The 14,838-nt window shown below is 40.8% G+C and overlaps 1 protein-coding gene across 4 annotated transcripts in view; it reads left to right on the top strand.

The window, feature by feature from the left end:
* LOC121180846 (VPS10 domain-containing receptor SorCS1) overlaps window positions 1-2,349 on the top strand; it is a 128,463-nt gene extending 126,114 nt beyond the window's left edge. For 2 of the 4 annotated variants that reach the window (XM_041036512.1, XM_041036510.1), the window contains exon 27: window positions 84-2,349. In XM_041036512.1, coding sequence (XP_040892446.1) covers window positions 84-121 — 38 coding nt within the window. In that variant the 3' untranslated portion in view covers window positions 122-2,349. The remainder of the gene's footprint in view (window positions 1-83) is intronic. The other 2 variants (XM_041036511.1, XR_005893972.1) reach the window with 2 other exon arrangements.
* Window positions 2,350-14,838: the final 12,489 nt, after the last annotated feature.

Genomic DNA, 14,838 nt, shown 5'->3' with positions numbered 1-14,838 from the left:
ATTGCTTATTTCATACCAATGAGTTCAAGTGCTGTTGTTTCATAAAACTCATCCTGTGCATTTTTTTGTTGTGTGTTCCTCAGAAGTGAAACTGTCCGACCAGGGGCTGAACCAGAGCTAAACAAAAAAATGAGGATGATGAAAAGTACAGTTGGTTCTCAGTAGCGCAATTAACACATAGTTCTGTTCAGTACTGTCGCTCTTTAATCAGCTGAGAATACAGATGAGTGACAAATGTAAGGAAACCAAAATCCAACTGAACGAGCCTTAGAAAGGTGGAGTTCCACCAAAACCCCTCAGATCAACTTCAGTACACCTCAGCATAGATCACTGCCATAAAGAGGCAGTCAGCTGGGTGGAGATACGGTGGCTGTTAAGGCCATAGCATATGATTCGCATCATTTTCATATTCATCAAACAATCCAGTGAGCCCTTGCATTGTATATGGCTCTATCTCTGCGCTCATTTATTCAGGATATCCCTGTGATTAGTCACCTGTCTGTATATTCTCTGTTATATACAGTTATATTTACTTCAAAGTTTTCCCTTTAAAGTGAGACTGTGTCTGTTTTAATAGAAAACATAACACATTCTGCCTCTTACAAATAACGTTCTAAATTTGTAGGTATCAAAAGGCATTTTTCACCATCTCAGTACTCTCAGGGAGTTTTGCCAGTACTGACTCTAACCCTAACCTATGGTCTGGTACGACCAGAAGCTTACGGTGGCTAACGTTAGCGACATTTTTGTCATGTAGTTGTGTAAATGTTGTACTTTATCCCTTGTGGCGACAGCGGTTTCTGTTCGATGAGTGTCTGTACTCTCACTCTTAACAGCTGCTTTTCACTCCTCATCGCCCTCACTCATCCAATCTAAAACTTAATGCATATTATCTTCAGCGTCTAATACTTCTACTAAAACTTTAGCATGGCTGTTGGATAAACTACTTTTAAGTTGGCTCGTGTAGCAAAAACACACTTTAAAGCTGCACTAATGAATATTTTTTACATTTACAGAGACTCAAATTACGATGTGTAATGCGAACGGAGCTGCTTGTAGTGATGAAACCAAAGAGAATGTTACCCTGCTCTGCAGCTCCCCTCAGCTCTGTGACTCCTCAGAGCTTCTTATAGCTCATTGTTGCGGTTTTCTGGCCCATAAATTCTTCTTCTCTTCAGCCTTATTTCCTGCCGCAGCAGGCAGCTGTTTATTATGGAAAAGCTCGGATAAAGCCACTGTAGGCTTCTTCTCAGCAGCAGACAGAGTCAGATGTTGTTCTCAGGAGATGGTGAAGACCGAAACAGAAACAGGTCAAACTGATAATGGCTCTGATGTTGTGTTTTCAGCTTTCAGAATCACTTAATGCAGCTTTAAAGTGACACCTGTTATAATGAGACCAGCTACAGCTTCTAGACTTGCTGAGCTTCTAGCAACGAAGTATCCTTAGATACCCATGACTTTCTATTTCCTGTTTTCCCTCAGGATGTATGAAACCCCATGTACATGTGAAATTCTCCACAGAACTCCCCACGTACATCGTCTGAACTCTGGACTGGATTACCACTCCAGCTACGTCATGGATATTTTTTTACCATTTGGGACACAATGGTTTTGAGCTTTATACCTGTGCATGTTGGACCCGCTGACACATACTGTGCTCTGTTCAAACCAGAAGAAACTGTGTACAGGTTTTTCATTTTTCTTTTTAACATTACGTCTGACACATTAAACATTTGAAAAAATGTCATTTTATTTATACAAGTGAGATAGTTAATCTGGAGGGACAGCCAGCATGAACAGGTGAGGGGGGGGGGGGGTGTAGTAAGCAACAACGATTTGATTTTGCTTAAGTATCTGAGATTGGTTTGCTGTTCTATGACGCTAACAGCAGTAGTGTATTATTTATTCATATGAATATACTTTTATGAAGTATGTTATTGAAGTGAATTACACATTTATTTTGTAAATCATGAATGTCTATGTTAGAAATTTGTGTATTTTAATAACAAATGTCATACTAAACATAAATGCTGTTATAAAATATGAATAGGGTACTTCAAAGCTTTTGGTCCATTGTCTCTTGGAAAGCTGATTTATGGCACAATACACATTTTCTACTGAAATATTTCTTTTTTTTTCTGATTTTAATTTATTAACAAAATATACAGGGTTTGGTTTTCTGGATTAATTTAAACTTTGCTGTTAATCTTCTGCTTCTGGTACTATTTATGATACATACCAGTTTGTAAAATGTTTTGTGCTTCAGAATAGGAGAGCACTTCATGGAGAAGGAGCTAAGCTGCACCTTCCGACTGCAGATGATCCCTAAATATCACCAGACATTACACCTTTTAGGAACTGAAGAAGAAACTGTGGGGGGGGGGGGGGGGGTGGTGGGGGGGGGGGGGGGGGGGGGGGGGGGGTGGGGGGGGGGGGGTTATCCCATAAAGACAAGTATTCCAAAGTTGTAGTCGGCCACACCCCGATCACAGCCAACATCCCTACTGGACAGAGGACCATTTATCAAGCTAAGATGTAAGGTGGCAGTTGTAATGAGATACAGCTACTTTGTGAGAGAACCCAAAGACCATGGCAGTGAGAAAGAGAGAGGCAGAGAGAGAGGTTAAGAGAGATGGAAGAGTGCTTTTCGGGGACGTGACGCATTAAGAGTGTTGTATTGGACAGAATAAGAAGAGGTTGACTTCTTGAATACTTAATGTGGCCAGTCAAGCTCAAGGCTGGCTAAGGTTGGTGACACATTTAGGCTAATGTCCTGACCCACTCTCGAGTAGCAGCCATCTTCATCCCAGCTCATTATATCTTTCTGCAGGAGCAGGAGAACTAGAGCGCAGATGCTACCAGGCCGTACGGATGATTAGCTTGTTCAGGGGACTGTCAAGCCCGGTGGTACTTTGTGTGCGAAATCTGACAGATGTAAATGCCTGATTGATGCTTTTCAAATCTTCTGAGGCAACTTTTCCAGATTAGATTCTTTTTTTTTTTTTTTGAAACATTGAAGAGAAGTGGAAATACAAAGGGAGTTTGGTTTTATCCATTTTGGATGATATTTTCTGTGCAGAAACTACAGAATCTACTTTATACATTTATATAAATGATTGGACACTTAAATGCAACACACGCCTTCTGCTTTGCATCATTCATTTGACCTTCACAGCAGTGAAGACCCACTGAACACAAGTGAGAAGAAGTTCATCCCAATTCATCTTTGATGGGATGAGAGTGAATAGCTTCTCAAGCAGTTGTGGGATATCAAAGGTGGACTTGACTTATAACAAATTAACAGAACACTTGATCTAAATGAGAGTAAGATTTACTCATGGCTCTGTAGTGATTTGTTAAAAAAAAAAAAAAATGGCTGTAGAGAACATCATTATTCCAAACTCGGGGGACTGCGTCTGAGCATATGGACACTGGGAGAAATGGGAGGGTCGGGAGAAGGTTTTTTCCCCAGGTGCAAGCTATTTGCTATGTTAACCCGTGTTGGCAAAGACAGTTGAGCTCACAGCTGCTCCACACTGGACATGCAGCACAGACAGAAGAAGCAGTCATGGTACAGAGAGGGTGGTGTGTGCCAGGTTGAGGAGCAGATATGATTTAAAAGTTGCTGCTTGGACTGTTGATGCACAGGAAAGCTATGAAACAAAATGGTGGCAGCTCCTGTTGGTGTCTTTGTGTTGAGCAGCATTCATTTGCAGATCGAGCTCCAAATGGACAGCTATTCTACACTTATTAGAGTGGCACATGATGAAGCATATTCCCCATCATTTTTTAAAATTTATTTAGTTTTTCTAATTCAGGCCCTGCTAGCCTGTTACAGTGTTACTGTAGAGAACGTGGAAGCCACTGAGCATGACGACCAGCTTTTTGAAGTACCTTTCACAACTATGTGCTTCAGTTTCAAAAAGGAATCCGAAAAAGCATGATTGGTTGTCACCAGGTTGTTGTTCCCACACATGAGAATTTGTGTATGGGTGCACCTTTCTTAACTTCTCCAGGCTGAGCTGCTGGGTGCCTCTTTTAGTTTTGATTAGCGCTGGGCGGCGAGTGGCAAGCGCCCACCAGTGTGTGGGTTTCCACAGAGCACAATAGGTGCTGGTGCTTTGACAGGCATCATACGTGACATGCTGGTGTGTGTTGCCTGATATTTACTAGGACATGCACCACGATCTGTTGCAGCCATTTTTTTTTTTTTTAGATGAGATGTGGTAAATCTGTGTAGAAGGAAGTGTTTATATTTCAGCTGCATGCTAAGGTGGTTTTGGTAATGATTCAGCTTCCATCTTCACATCCGTTGTACCTGTGTATATCCATCTGAGGTAGCAGGACATAGTGTGCGCTCAGGTATGAGGTGATGTATCTTATCCCATTGCACGGTATATAAGGTAACCATGCTGCTGGTTGGATTGTCGTTAATCAGCAGCATCAGTGAAATGGCTCTAAAATGTAGCAATACAATAATAATTGGATTCCCCCACGTTTTAGGTTGTGCAGAGTAAGGATGTAAAGTTGTACTTTGGGAGGATTTGGTTCATGTGTCAGATTTAGAAAATAAATTCCTATCTTTTTCTGTCCGGCTCTGATTTTAGCAGCTTGAAGGAGTAGCAGTAGCCTGTAACCACAGACACATGGTAGAAAACAGCCGAGAGCTAATCCTAACCTCAGCCCCGGGGAACAGGAAATGACTTTGGCCAGACAAGAATCAGCAGGTCCGTCATAATAAAACTACTATCTACTGCCTTTGAGTTTCACTGGGAGGAGGACAGGTTGAAGGAACAGGAAGTCCAGCAAAAAGAGGGGGGGTCTCAGGCTTCCTGGTTAGGATGAGCTGTGATGTGATAGCACCCAAGGGTGTGGAAAACAGTATCAAGTGTTAGACTAGCTTTGAGCTACGCTCTCTGCCTCTCTCTCTCGCTCTCTCGCCCTCTATCTATCTCCTCCTCCCTGCAGAATTAGCAAGATTATTATTTTTGTAGAGAAATTAATAATAATGAAAAAAAAAGACTTTTATTACTGTACAGCTTTTGTATGAGAACAGACGGTAAGGTGTTACAGTGTTTTTGTTTGACCTCAACTGTGCTGTGTGTAATTGTTTTATGCATTTACAATCATATTTATTAAATGGAAAGAAGTCTGTTAACTGTGTTCTCATTTTCTTACAATATTTGTAAAGAAATCCTATTTATTTGCCAAAGTAATATTCAACCTATAAAGAAAACAAAACAAGGATGTGTTGGCATTTTCTTCCACACACGTAGAAATACATTTACATGTATTCACTGACACTAGTCATCACCTGAATGTGTCTTCTGCAGTGGTCAGGCCCTCTATAATGTTCCTTCATATGTACAACAGTCAGTCTGTTCTGTCTGCCTATTATGATCAAGCAGCTGTCCAGGAATTGCACTCCATCAGGAGCTGCGGTGGTTCGGCCCCCAGGGCTGAACACAGCTATTTAAAGTGACTGAACTGTTGAATTGGATGTAAAAAGTTTAAAGTGCACAACTGTCACTCATGGAAAATACTTAAAGTTAAACTCAAGTTAGACTCTTGTTATAACAATGTACTGTTTGTTATAAAGCAGATAGGTATACATACTTCATGTATGTCAGGAAGTTCTCACATCAAAAACTAGATGCCAGAGGATGTTACCTGGCAGCTTAGTTGCACTGTGACCATCTGGTCTCTAGACTAACATGCAGGTCGATGACAAGGTGCCATCAGGTGACCTATAAAAGCCTAATACAAACAAATGTGTGAAGAAACATTATGAATACAGGTGCTTCTGTATTCTCGCTGAATGGTTTGATGAAAATGAAAAATCACAGTCACCAGATCTCAACCTGACCTGAACACCTACAGGAGACTTTGGTGTGACAGTAAAACAGCACTCGCTGTCATCTAAGCACCTAATGAGGGAATATATTCACTAGGACACTTAATGTTGTGTCATGCTTTCTTTTATCACTCATCTGTTTCTCCGACACTTGCTGCAGAGCTTCACAGGTCCTGGAGAATAAATCCTAATGCTATCAGTGACCTTTTCTCTAGAACCACCATCAGGACAAAGTTTTAGCCTGGACACAAAAATATTAAAATCTAATCAGCATATCAGCACAATATGCTGAGTAGATTCATGTTCCCCAGAGGATTAATACTTCAACAGTCAATGAATTTTCCTCTTTTCCTCACTGTCATGTCAAATGGTTGTTTTTTTTTTTTGTTCTAAAACATAGAATATGTCAAAATCTAATGAGTAGAGTGTCCATTCATTGCCCCATGTGGATAAAAACACATGTGATAGACATTGTTCAATCTTCAAATTTAAAATCAGTAAGAACAAAGCTGTTTACTGAACTGGACCCTGCCAAGATGATTAGACCTTTTACTTTTTGGTGATAGTACTGGAACACTGGAAAACAGAAATTCATGAAGTGTGAATCACTTTTAATAAAGCATTCTTGTATTTTTCCTAAAAAATTTTTTTATAGACAACGTCTTTGGGAGAAACTCAACAGTAATTTGACACATTAAAAAAAAAAAAAAAAGTTCTGTGCTCCTCTTCTCCTCTGCTGAGGGTAGTTTAGAGCAGTTTGTCAAGCAGAAAGGATACTTCTCATAAATAGGGATGAGAAACTGAGATGGAGTCATTAAAGTTGAAGATGTTAATTTCAGCATGGATATAACCTTAACAACTTTCAGTGCAGAATATAATGATGCTGAAGTGAGTGATAGTGCATAAAGGATCGGAGTAATTATAGCCGGCTCTTTTACACTTATTTATGCGGTTCTTAAAATAGCTGTGGTTGGAGCAGCAGTGGTGATAATGATGATAATGGCCACAGCAGTGGCACAACCAACACAGACCCAGTGTTTGGCTGATTCATATCCATGCTGCCAGTGTACAGTACATATTTCAGCTAAGGAATTCAGGGAACATATATTATCTGAATAACAATGATGATGGCTGTGTTAGTCACGGGTGAGAGTCATCATAATTCACATGATGCACATCTCCAAAGGCTTTCGTTGTCCTTAACAAAAGGAGGAGAGAGACAGGCCACGGGGCGGTGTCATCACTGATGTGTACTGATGCTACGACTGCTGATAAGAGTCGGGGGGGGCCCAGACAGAGTGGTTGGGAATGGAGCAGGGGAAGGGGGAGGTGGCTGATGGGCTCTTTAATCGTTCTTAGCCAGAAGATGCTTGGGTGCCCAGGGGAGTGAGAAGATTACCAAGAGATCAATTCCAAAACAGGGCCGGCTCTGCTGACATCTCAAGGTAGTGCAGTACAGTGCCCCCATGGGACCCGGCTGCCGATACAGGCTGGTATTACTGCGGATTAAGTGTGAAGGAGACTCCGAGATAGGCGAGGCTTTTGGTGGAAGTAAATAGTGAGAGGATTACATAAAATGTAAGGATGTTAACAAGGGTGGGACTACTACAGAGGTAAGTTACAGATTCACCAGGTGAGAGATTTTAGAAAAAAAAAAATCAGAAGTTAGGGCCGTCACAGAAAACAAAGGAGAATCATTGAGATATCAGGTATGGTCACGTAGCTTAAAATATTTTCAGTGTGCATGAAGTAAAGAGGTCAAACAGGAGAGAAGATAAAGTGAAAGCACTCAGAGATTTCACCGTGTATGCATTATCAAAATTTGGGCACAGCAGAAAATGTTGAAGAAAAAAACTCTACAAAAATACACATTTTTATACATGATCATGTAGCACATTTTTATGCAGGCGTTTAAGAGTAAATAGTAGAAATGTTTTGAAATTCTTTTGACAAAACATTCATCAAAGTCCATATTTTTTTTAGCTTTTGTTTCCAGCAACTTCAACCACATTTCACTGTTTTCATCCGTGAATGAAGATGTTTGTTCAAATGACAACTGAGACAGCTCCTTGACTGCTGAGCCAACAATTCTAATAAAGACCATGAACTATGGTCAAAAGCTTGGAAAAGCTTTGTGGACCTGTGTTGACTAAAGATGATTTTTGTGAAACTATCAACATATTTTTTGGTTAGTTTGTTTTTTGTTATTAATACAGTACTTTTACCAGATTTAACTGAAATCTGGTAAAAGGTTTTTAAAATAATCTGCTAACAGACAAGCAGCAGAGCCTGAAAACCTAATTTCCAGGTAAAAAGCCCTGTTAAGATTTCACCATCACAATGAAACAACAATCTCTTACAGCCTTCAATAATCCTTAATTTAGCCCTGAAATCATACCTCAGTCTGTCTGTTTGATAGTAGCCAGAAAGACGCTTAATTTTCCCATTCATTTGAAAAAGTATAAACCTTTAAACATCTTAATTCTACAATTCAACTAAATTCTCAGGACTCAGTATTTAGATATTTAATAGGTTCAAATTTGGGTTAATGGATTCTAATGTATTAATATAATATAGATTGTATAATCAATTAATTTCTAGATCTTAAAAAATGTTTTTAGAGGGGTTTTCTGCATAAATTAAGGCTGCCCAGAAATTTACATGTATAACTTCATTCATACCTTGTTAATGGCAATCAATTAGGTATAGATTAAAGGGTGGTTTACATATTATTAGGCAAATGTTGAGGGGTTTTAACCACTTAAACAATCCATTAAAATACATTCAAAATTAAATATATTCCAATCCATTTATTTTACCCCATTATTAATGGTAATTTATGCTTATATAATCTAATTATTATTATGGATTCAGTTCTGTGGTGCTTCTCACCAGCTGCAAAAACTGTGTAGTTTCCTCTGCCTGGAGCTCAGGGGAACCACAGAGCAGCACTGTCTACTGAAGATTTTCTAAACATGGACAGTGAGTTGTTTTGGGATCTTTAAAGTTACTTTGCCATCCATGAATGAGGACAGATTTGCTGCAGCCTAGCGCGTGGTCCAAGGCTGGAACAGTTCTTGGCAGAGCCTTCTGCAGGAAGATGCCTGAGCATCTGAACCAGAGCAGCAGGGAAGGTGGAGCTGGGCGGTGCAGGGTGTCTGCAACACCAGCAATACAGAGAACAAGGAAAAGTGATCTGTGATCAACTGGCTCGACATACGGCAGTCGATTAACGCCAGTGAGAGCATGTCACAGGTTGCACTTGGTAAACAACAGTTACCCTGGAAACAGATGATAAATCTGGCCTGAAGAATAGGAAATAACTCTGCCTGTATTAATCACATTGATTAAAAGGTTGAAACGAACAATTTTGTACAACTAATTAAATCTTTTCTTTTTTTCCTATTGTTGAAAAACATTTTTTTATAAAGATAATTCACATTAGAGGAAGCTGAATGATTTTACTACTAACTGACCTCAGTATCTCAGAGAGGCTGCAGATAGACAGTAAGAAAAAGCATCCATGTGTTTGTTTCAGTCTGTGGAACAGTCTGTACAACTGCCCAAAAAGCAAAGAACCCTTTTGACCTCAGACTACTGTACTGTACATTATATAACTGTTCTCTCCTGCATGGGTCTGTGCACCTGAGCTGCCTGCCTCATAATGTTTGAATTTACAACTGTGTTAAAAGTGATTTTAAGGTCAGAATTGGAAAACTTTCAGCTTTTCAGACTGTTCTTTCCTTCGTGGACAAAGTGTACCACCTTTTTATGTAGATCAGTGTCACACCAGGGTCAAGTAATTCTTCCCATTTGTTTCAAAGTGCCCCAAGTAGTTACGGTGTAGTTGCACTTTGCTGCAAGAATACCACAGTGAATGCTGAGAAGTGGTTTTCTCCTGCTTCTACAGTTCAGATGATATTACCTCAACTGTCTGTGTACAGCTAACTCCACTCCACCACTATAAATGTTAAAATCCGAGGTAATCAGCCACACTAAATGTTTCTACAACAATTTTAACATTATATGTAACTTTACATATTTTGCTGCATGATCCTGGTAGTTGTCTTCAGCTTATAATGAACACTGAGTCTGTTTTGTTTCCCAATATATTGCTCAGGCCACCTCTGATAATGTCAGATTCAATGGCCCATGACGTCATGTGCAATTAAAAGCTGAGCTTAATGACGAGGACACAAGCACCGCAGGAAACAGACCTAACAGCTCAAAGAGGGAAGACTCAGAGAAGGACGGGCAGGAGGAGGACGACAGTGTGTTACTTCAGCTCACGGTTGTGTGAGTGTGTGCTTAATGTAATTTATGTGTGTGGAGGTGGCAATGGTGGGGTGTGCATGCATGTTTACATGACTGTGTGCATACATCAGCGTGTGGAGACAAGCTGACAGCATATTACCTTAGCAAGTCTTTGTGTGTCTGTATCTGTCTGCATGTTTTTATGTGTGTGAATGTTCTGGTTAGGCCTAATCATGGGAAATTTACATTGCTACACCATTTAAACTTGACACTAGCAGGTGTAGATGGAACAAATGGAATAACATTTTATGATATGTAAAAATACTTCACTGGGATTGGCTGAAGGTCAGGACATAAAGGGGCATCCATGGGCCAGTGGCAAGGCCAAAACCACTACTAACCCAGAAGTACATGAGTCAAAAGTGGACCTGTTTGGGAGAACTGTTGCATCTGGTCAAAACCAAACACAGCTTTCCACAATAAAAGCATCATATCTACAGTGGAGCATGGTGGTGGTAGTGTCATGGTGGGGGTGGGGGCTGTGCTGTGCTGTGCTGCTTCAGGGCCTCGGTGACTTGTCATAATTGAGGGAAACATGAACTGAATGTCTGGTCATCAGTCTGTGATATGAAGCTCAAGTGCAGCTGGGTTATGCAGCAAGACAATGACCCACAGCATAAGAGCAAGTCCACCTCTGAATGGCTCAGAGGACACAAAATGAAGGTTTTAGAGGGGCCTAGTGTATGATGTGGCTGAATTAAAGCAGTTCTGCAAAAAAAAAGAGTGGGCCACAATTCCACCACAGTGATGAGAAAGACTGACCTTCAGCCATCAGGAAGAGTTTGGTTGTACTTCTAAGGCTTGCACAAACAGTTTAGAGGGATAGTTACATTTTCACATGGGAGATGTTAGTGTTCACTAACTTATTTGCTTCAATAAATAAAATCTGAATATCTGAAACAAAAATGTAGCACAAGGTATATGCAAAAATATTAGAAACCACGGGGGGGTACATTCTCAAAGCACTGTCACTAATGGTTCATTTTAAAGGTGAACTAAACTAAAATGACTGCATATGTAATGATAAGATGTCAGTGTTGTGTGGCTGCTGGTTCACAGTTTGCATAGGTCTGTGAGCTCAACAGAGTGACGTTTCCTTATCAAATTGTTTCAACTGAATGATTCTCAGAGGCCCAAAGCGATGCAGCTCTCCCGTATGTCTCAAGAAATAACATTTGAGTAAAGATGTTGTAATTTGTGTGCTGCAGAAATGTTGCTTTATTAACGTCCTAATCATTCCCACCACCCATCAGATACATCTTGTGACCCTTTGACGAGTCCTGACCTCTGACATTAACTGACCTTAGAATCATGGAATGTGGAAACCAGGCTGACAAATACACAGTTTGCCTTTTCTCACACTGGAATCACCAACACTGACACACACTCATGCTTATCTCTGGGCAGATCTTCAGGCAGATCTCCAGCCCACCTGACTTGCATGTCTTCACAATGTTAGGACTCACAGCAGAGGGGGAAAACCTATGCAGATATGTTATTTTATCATGCTGCCTGTTTCTCATTATGTGCATATTTCACACTGACAGTCAGATCCACTGGGATTCTGCTGATACTGATTCTGCTGCTGGTTTACACATCCTGTCAATATCTCTGAATCCATACCTTTCTCTCTCTGTATATTTCAAACGTGCAGGATCTGGCAGCTGCGTGCGATTTTTCCAGACCGGTAGAACCACTCTTTGGTGTTTTATTTAGATTTTTGTAGTCTGGCCAGTAAATTTCAGTTTAGTTTAGTTATCAAATGCAACATAAGAACATTCATCTTTGTAATGAGACTTTGACTTTTTTTAAATGCAGCTGCTTTATGGTAGCAGAACAAGCTGCTAACATACAACTGACTTTAGCAAACAGTTGCCTGTTTAAACACCCATCATATGTGTATTAACAGTGATGTCTCTGGCTACCTGATGAATATGAGTTATTCACTCACTTTTAGCTCTGTTTTGCTCTCCCCATACTCCTGAGGGAAACAACTGGCTCTTTAGACGCTCCATTCTCTATAAACCATTACGTTCAACAGCTGGTAAGTTACTTGGTGTGTTTGCTGCCTGGCAGGTAACAGTGGCAGTGGATTTATAAAAGCTTTTTCACCAAAAAGAGAGTGAACTAAAACAATGATAAAACCGTAGCTCTGAGGGGACCTAAAGAGACAGAAGGTAACTCTCTATGACTCATATACATTACACACTGTCCATTTCTATTTTAAAATAACACTGAGAAGAGCAGCTTCAATAATGATAATGCCCAAACAATACACTCCTCCATTTAATGTTTAACTTTACACTCGTCACAGGGAGCACTGCACAGACACACAGCAGCACAGTATCCTCTACCACTGTCATGGAGTTTGGAGTTTAAGTCTGAGAGGAAGTGACTTCACTTGAGTGATTTTGCTGCACCAACTGCTTTACAAACAGGGAGTGTTGGACAGATGTGCGTTTAGCAGGCAGGAAGGATAAAATGGGGCGTCTGTGGCTCTGCAGGTAAAGTGGGTCGTCCACTAATTACAGGGTTGGCAGTTTGATCCTGAGTTCATCCTGTCCACATCAGACACTGTCCTCAGGCAAGAGGCTGAAGACCAAATTGCTCCCAATGGGCATGGTAGCTCCCTGCCATTGGTGTTTGCTTGTGTGTGTGTGTGTGTGTGTGTGTGTGTGTGTGTGTGTGTGTGTGTGTGTGTGTGTGTGTGTGTGTGTGTGTGTGTGTGTGTGAATGGGTGAGTAAGAGGCAAATTGTAGGGCACTTTGGACAAAAGTGACAAGTGATGTAAATTTCTATTTGTAATTGACGACACAACAATCTCAAGTTCCTGTTAAAAAAAACAAAAACAAATATGGGCCAATATATTTTTACCACTTTTAATATTAATATCAGCCTCAAAAATCCTGCTTCAGACAGATTTGCATACAGAGGGTTTATATTTAAAATGAGGCAGCATAAATGATAAAGAAAAGCTCGACTTCACAGTAAACTGAGTCAGGCAGTGGATGTTTAGCAGAGTAGGGCAGCAAGGGTGAGCAGGGGCCATCCAGCCTTCATCTATGGTAAAAGCAGGATTACAGAGGAAGGCCACAGCTAACAAGCCAGCCCTCAACTCTCACTGTCCCCTGAGGAAAGGGAGGAAAGGGGGGAAAGGGAGGGTGGGGGAGGGGGCCTCTGCGTCCATCGAGGGAACGTCATTTTGCTCTCTCGGGCAATTTGCATGCTCTAATATTAATTGCTATTGAAAATGCTTGATTTGATTAAGGGGGGGGGGGGGGGTCCCGGGGGGGCCACTGAAGCGAAGGGAGTGGCGCCTTTGCTCATAACCTTATTATGTTGAAAGGCAACTGGTACTGAGTCAATAATGTAAGCAACACAGACCCGTTCAGTCTCTGTAGTTTGTTTACACATTTCTACATGTGTTCTTTCACAGATCAGTGACACAATAGTTGCCACAGACGAAAGATTAATGGAAAAGCCTTTGCAGACTTATCTAGAAAAACACACACCCGATCGTTCTGATGCACAAACACTGAAGCTTACACACGTTAAATAAATGATTCGATTCCACTGAACTTCATTTGAATTTTCAGCGGATTAAAATAGCAGACGTGCACGCGAGCACGCAACAAATTCAGCATTTAGACAAGGCTAAAGAATTGATCACAGCGTTTGATGTGGAAATGCAGCATAAGCACACTGTATCAGCCGTGCATTTGCATTTTTCCTGATCACTCCTTAATTCATAGCAGGGGTTTTCTGTCTGGTATGCACCAGGCGGCTCAAAGGGATCTCTTGTTTTGACTGCAAAGGGCATATTTGTCCCTTGGCCTTAGCATAAATAGGAGCTGACAATAAAAAAAAAGAGCCTACAGGAGAATTTACCATTAGCTGAGAAGGAGAAGAAGCACTGTTATTATATCATTAAGGGCTTAACTGCATATCTGTGCAGAAATACATGTGTATACAGTATGTGCTTGAGCGTGACTCTGGGTTGTTATGGTACAGATGAGGCAATGCGTGTGTAACTGTAACATACAATTAGACAAAATCACTTTAACTTTAGATTCTGTATGGAAAAAAGAAAGTTACATGTCCAATCACATGCCAGCATGCATTATGCAAATGTTCTCTTTGTCTCTCTGAGGTTCTGACCTCTGCCCAGGAACATTAGCATACAGGGACCCAGGATTCCAGCTTATCTTAATGGTCCCCTTCAAATGAAACTCGCAGCCACTGAGTTAAATCTCGAGCTCACTGGACTTACTTGGCAGATTACTGAACTGCACTGAACACCAGCTGATGAACTTATAATTCCTCTGAGGCTTCCGCCATTAATTCTTGTCAGAGAACGCCAGAGAACACACGCACACAGACGCACACACACACACAGACACACAGTCTTTCATTTGAAACACTTTAGTCAGCCCATGTTTGTGTTCAGTGTGGATGTGACCGGTGATGCAAACAAAGCAAATACTTACAGAGACAGACAGAGTGTTTCATTAAAACCCCCATCAGAGGTGCAGACAGTCTTATCTGGATTTGTGAATGAGCTGTGGAAGATGACGATATCATCTCTGATTCATAGTTGTGAGAGGCACTATTACATAGTTCTCTGTGGATGATTAATACCAGCTGCAAAATGAGATTAGTTCTAACACTGA

Source organism: Toxotes jaculatrix, chromosome 4 (genome assembly GCF_017976425.1).
Source record: "Toxotes jaculatrix isolate fToxJac2 chromosome 4, fToxJac2.pri, whole genome shotgun sequence".
NCBI classification, from domain to species: domain Eukaryota; kingdom Metazoa; phylum Chordata; class Actinopteri; family Toxotidae; genus Toxotes; species Toxotes jaculatrix.
The sequence above is the reverse complement of the archived record's forward strand: the minus strand, read 5'-3'. Positions and strand labels throughout refer to the sequence as shown.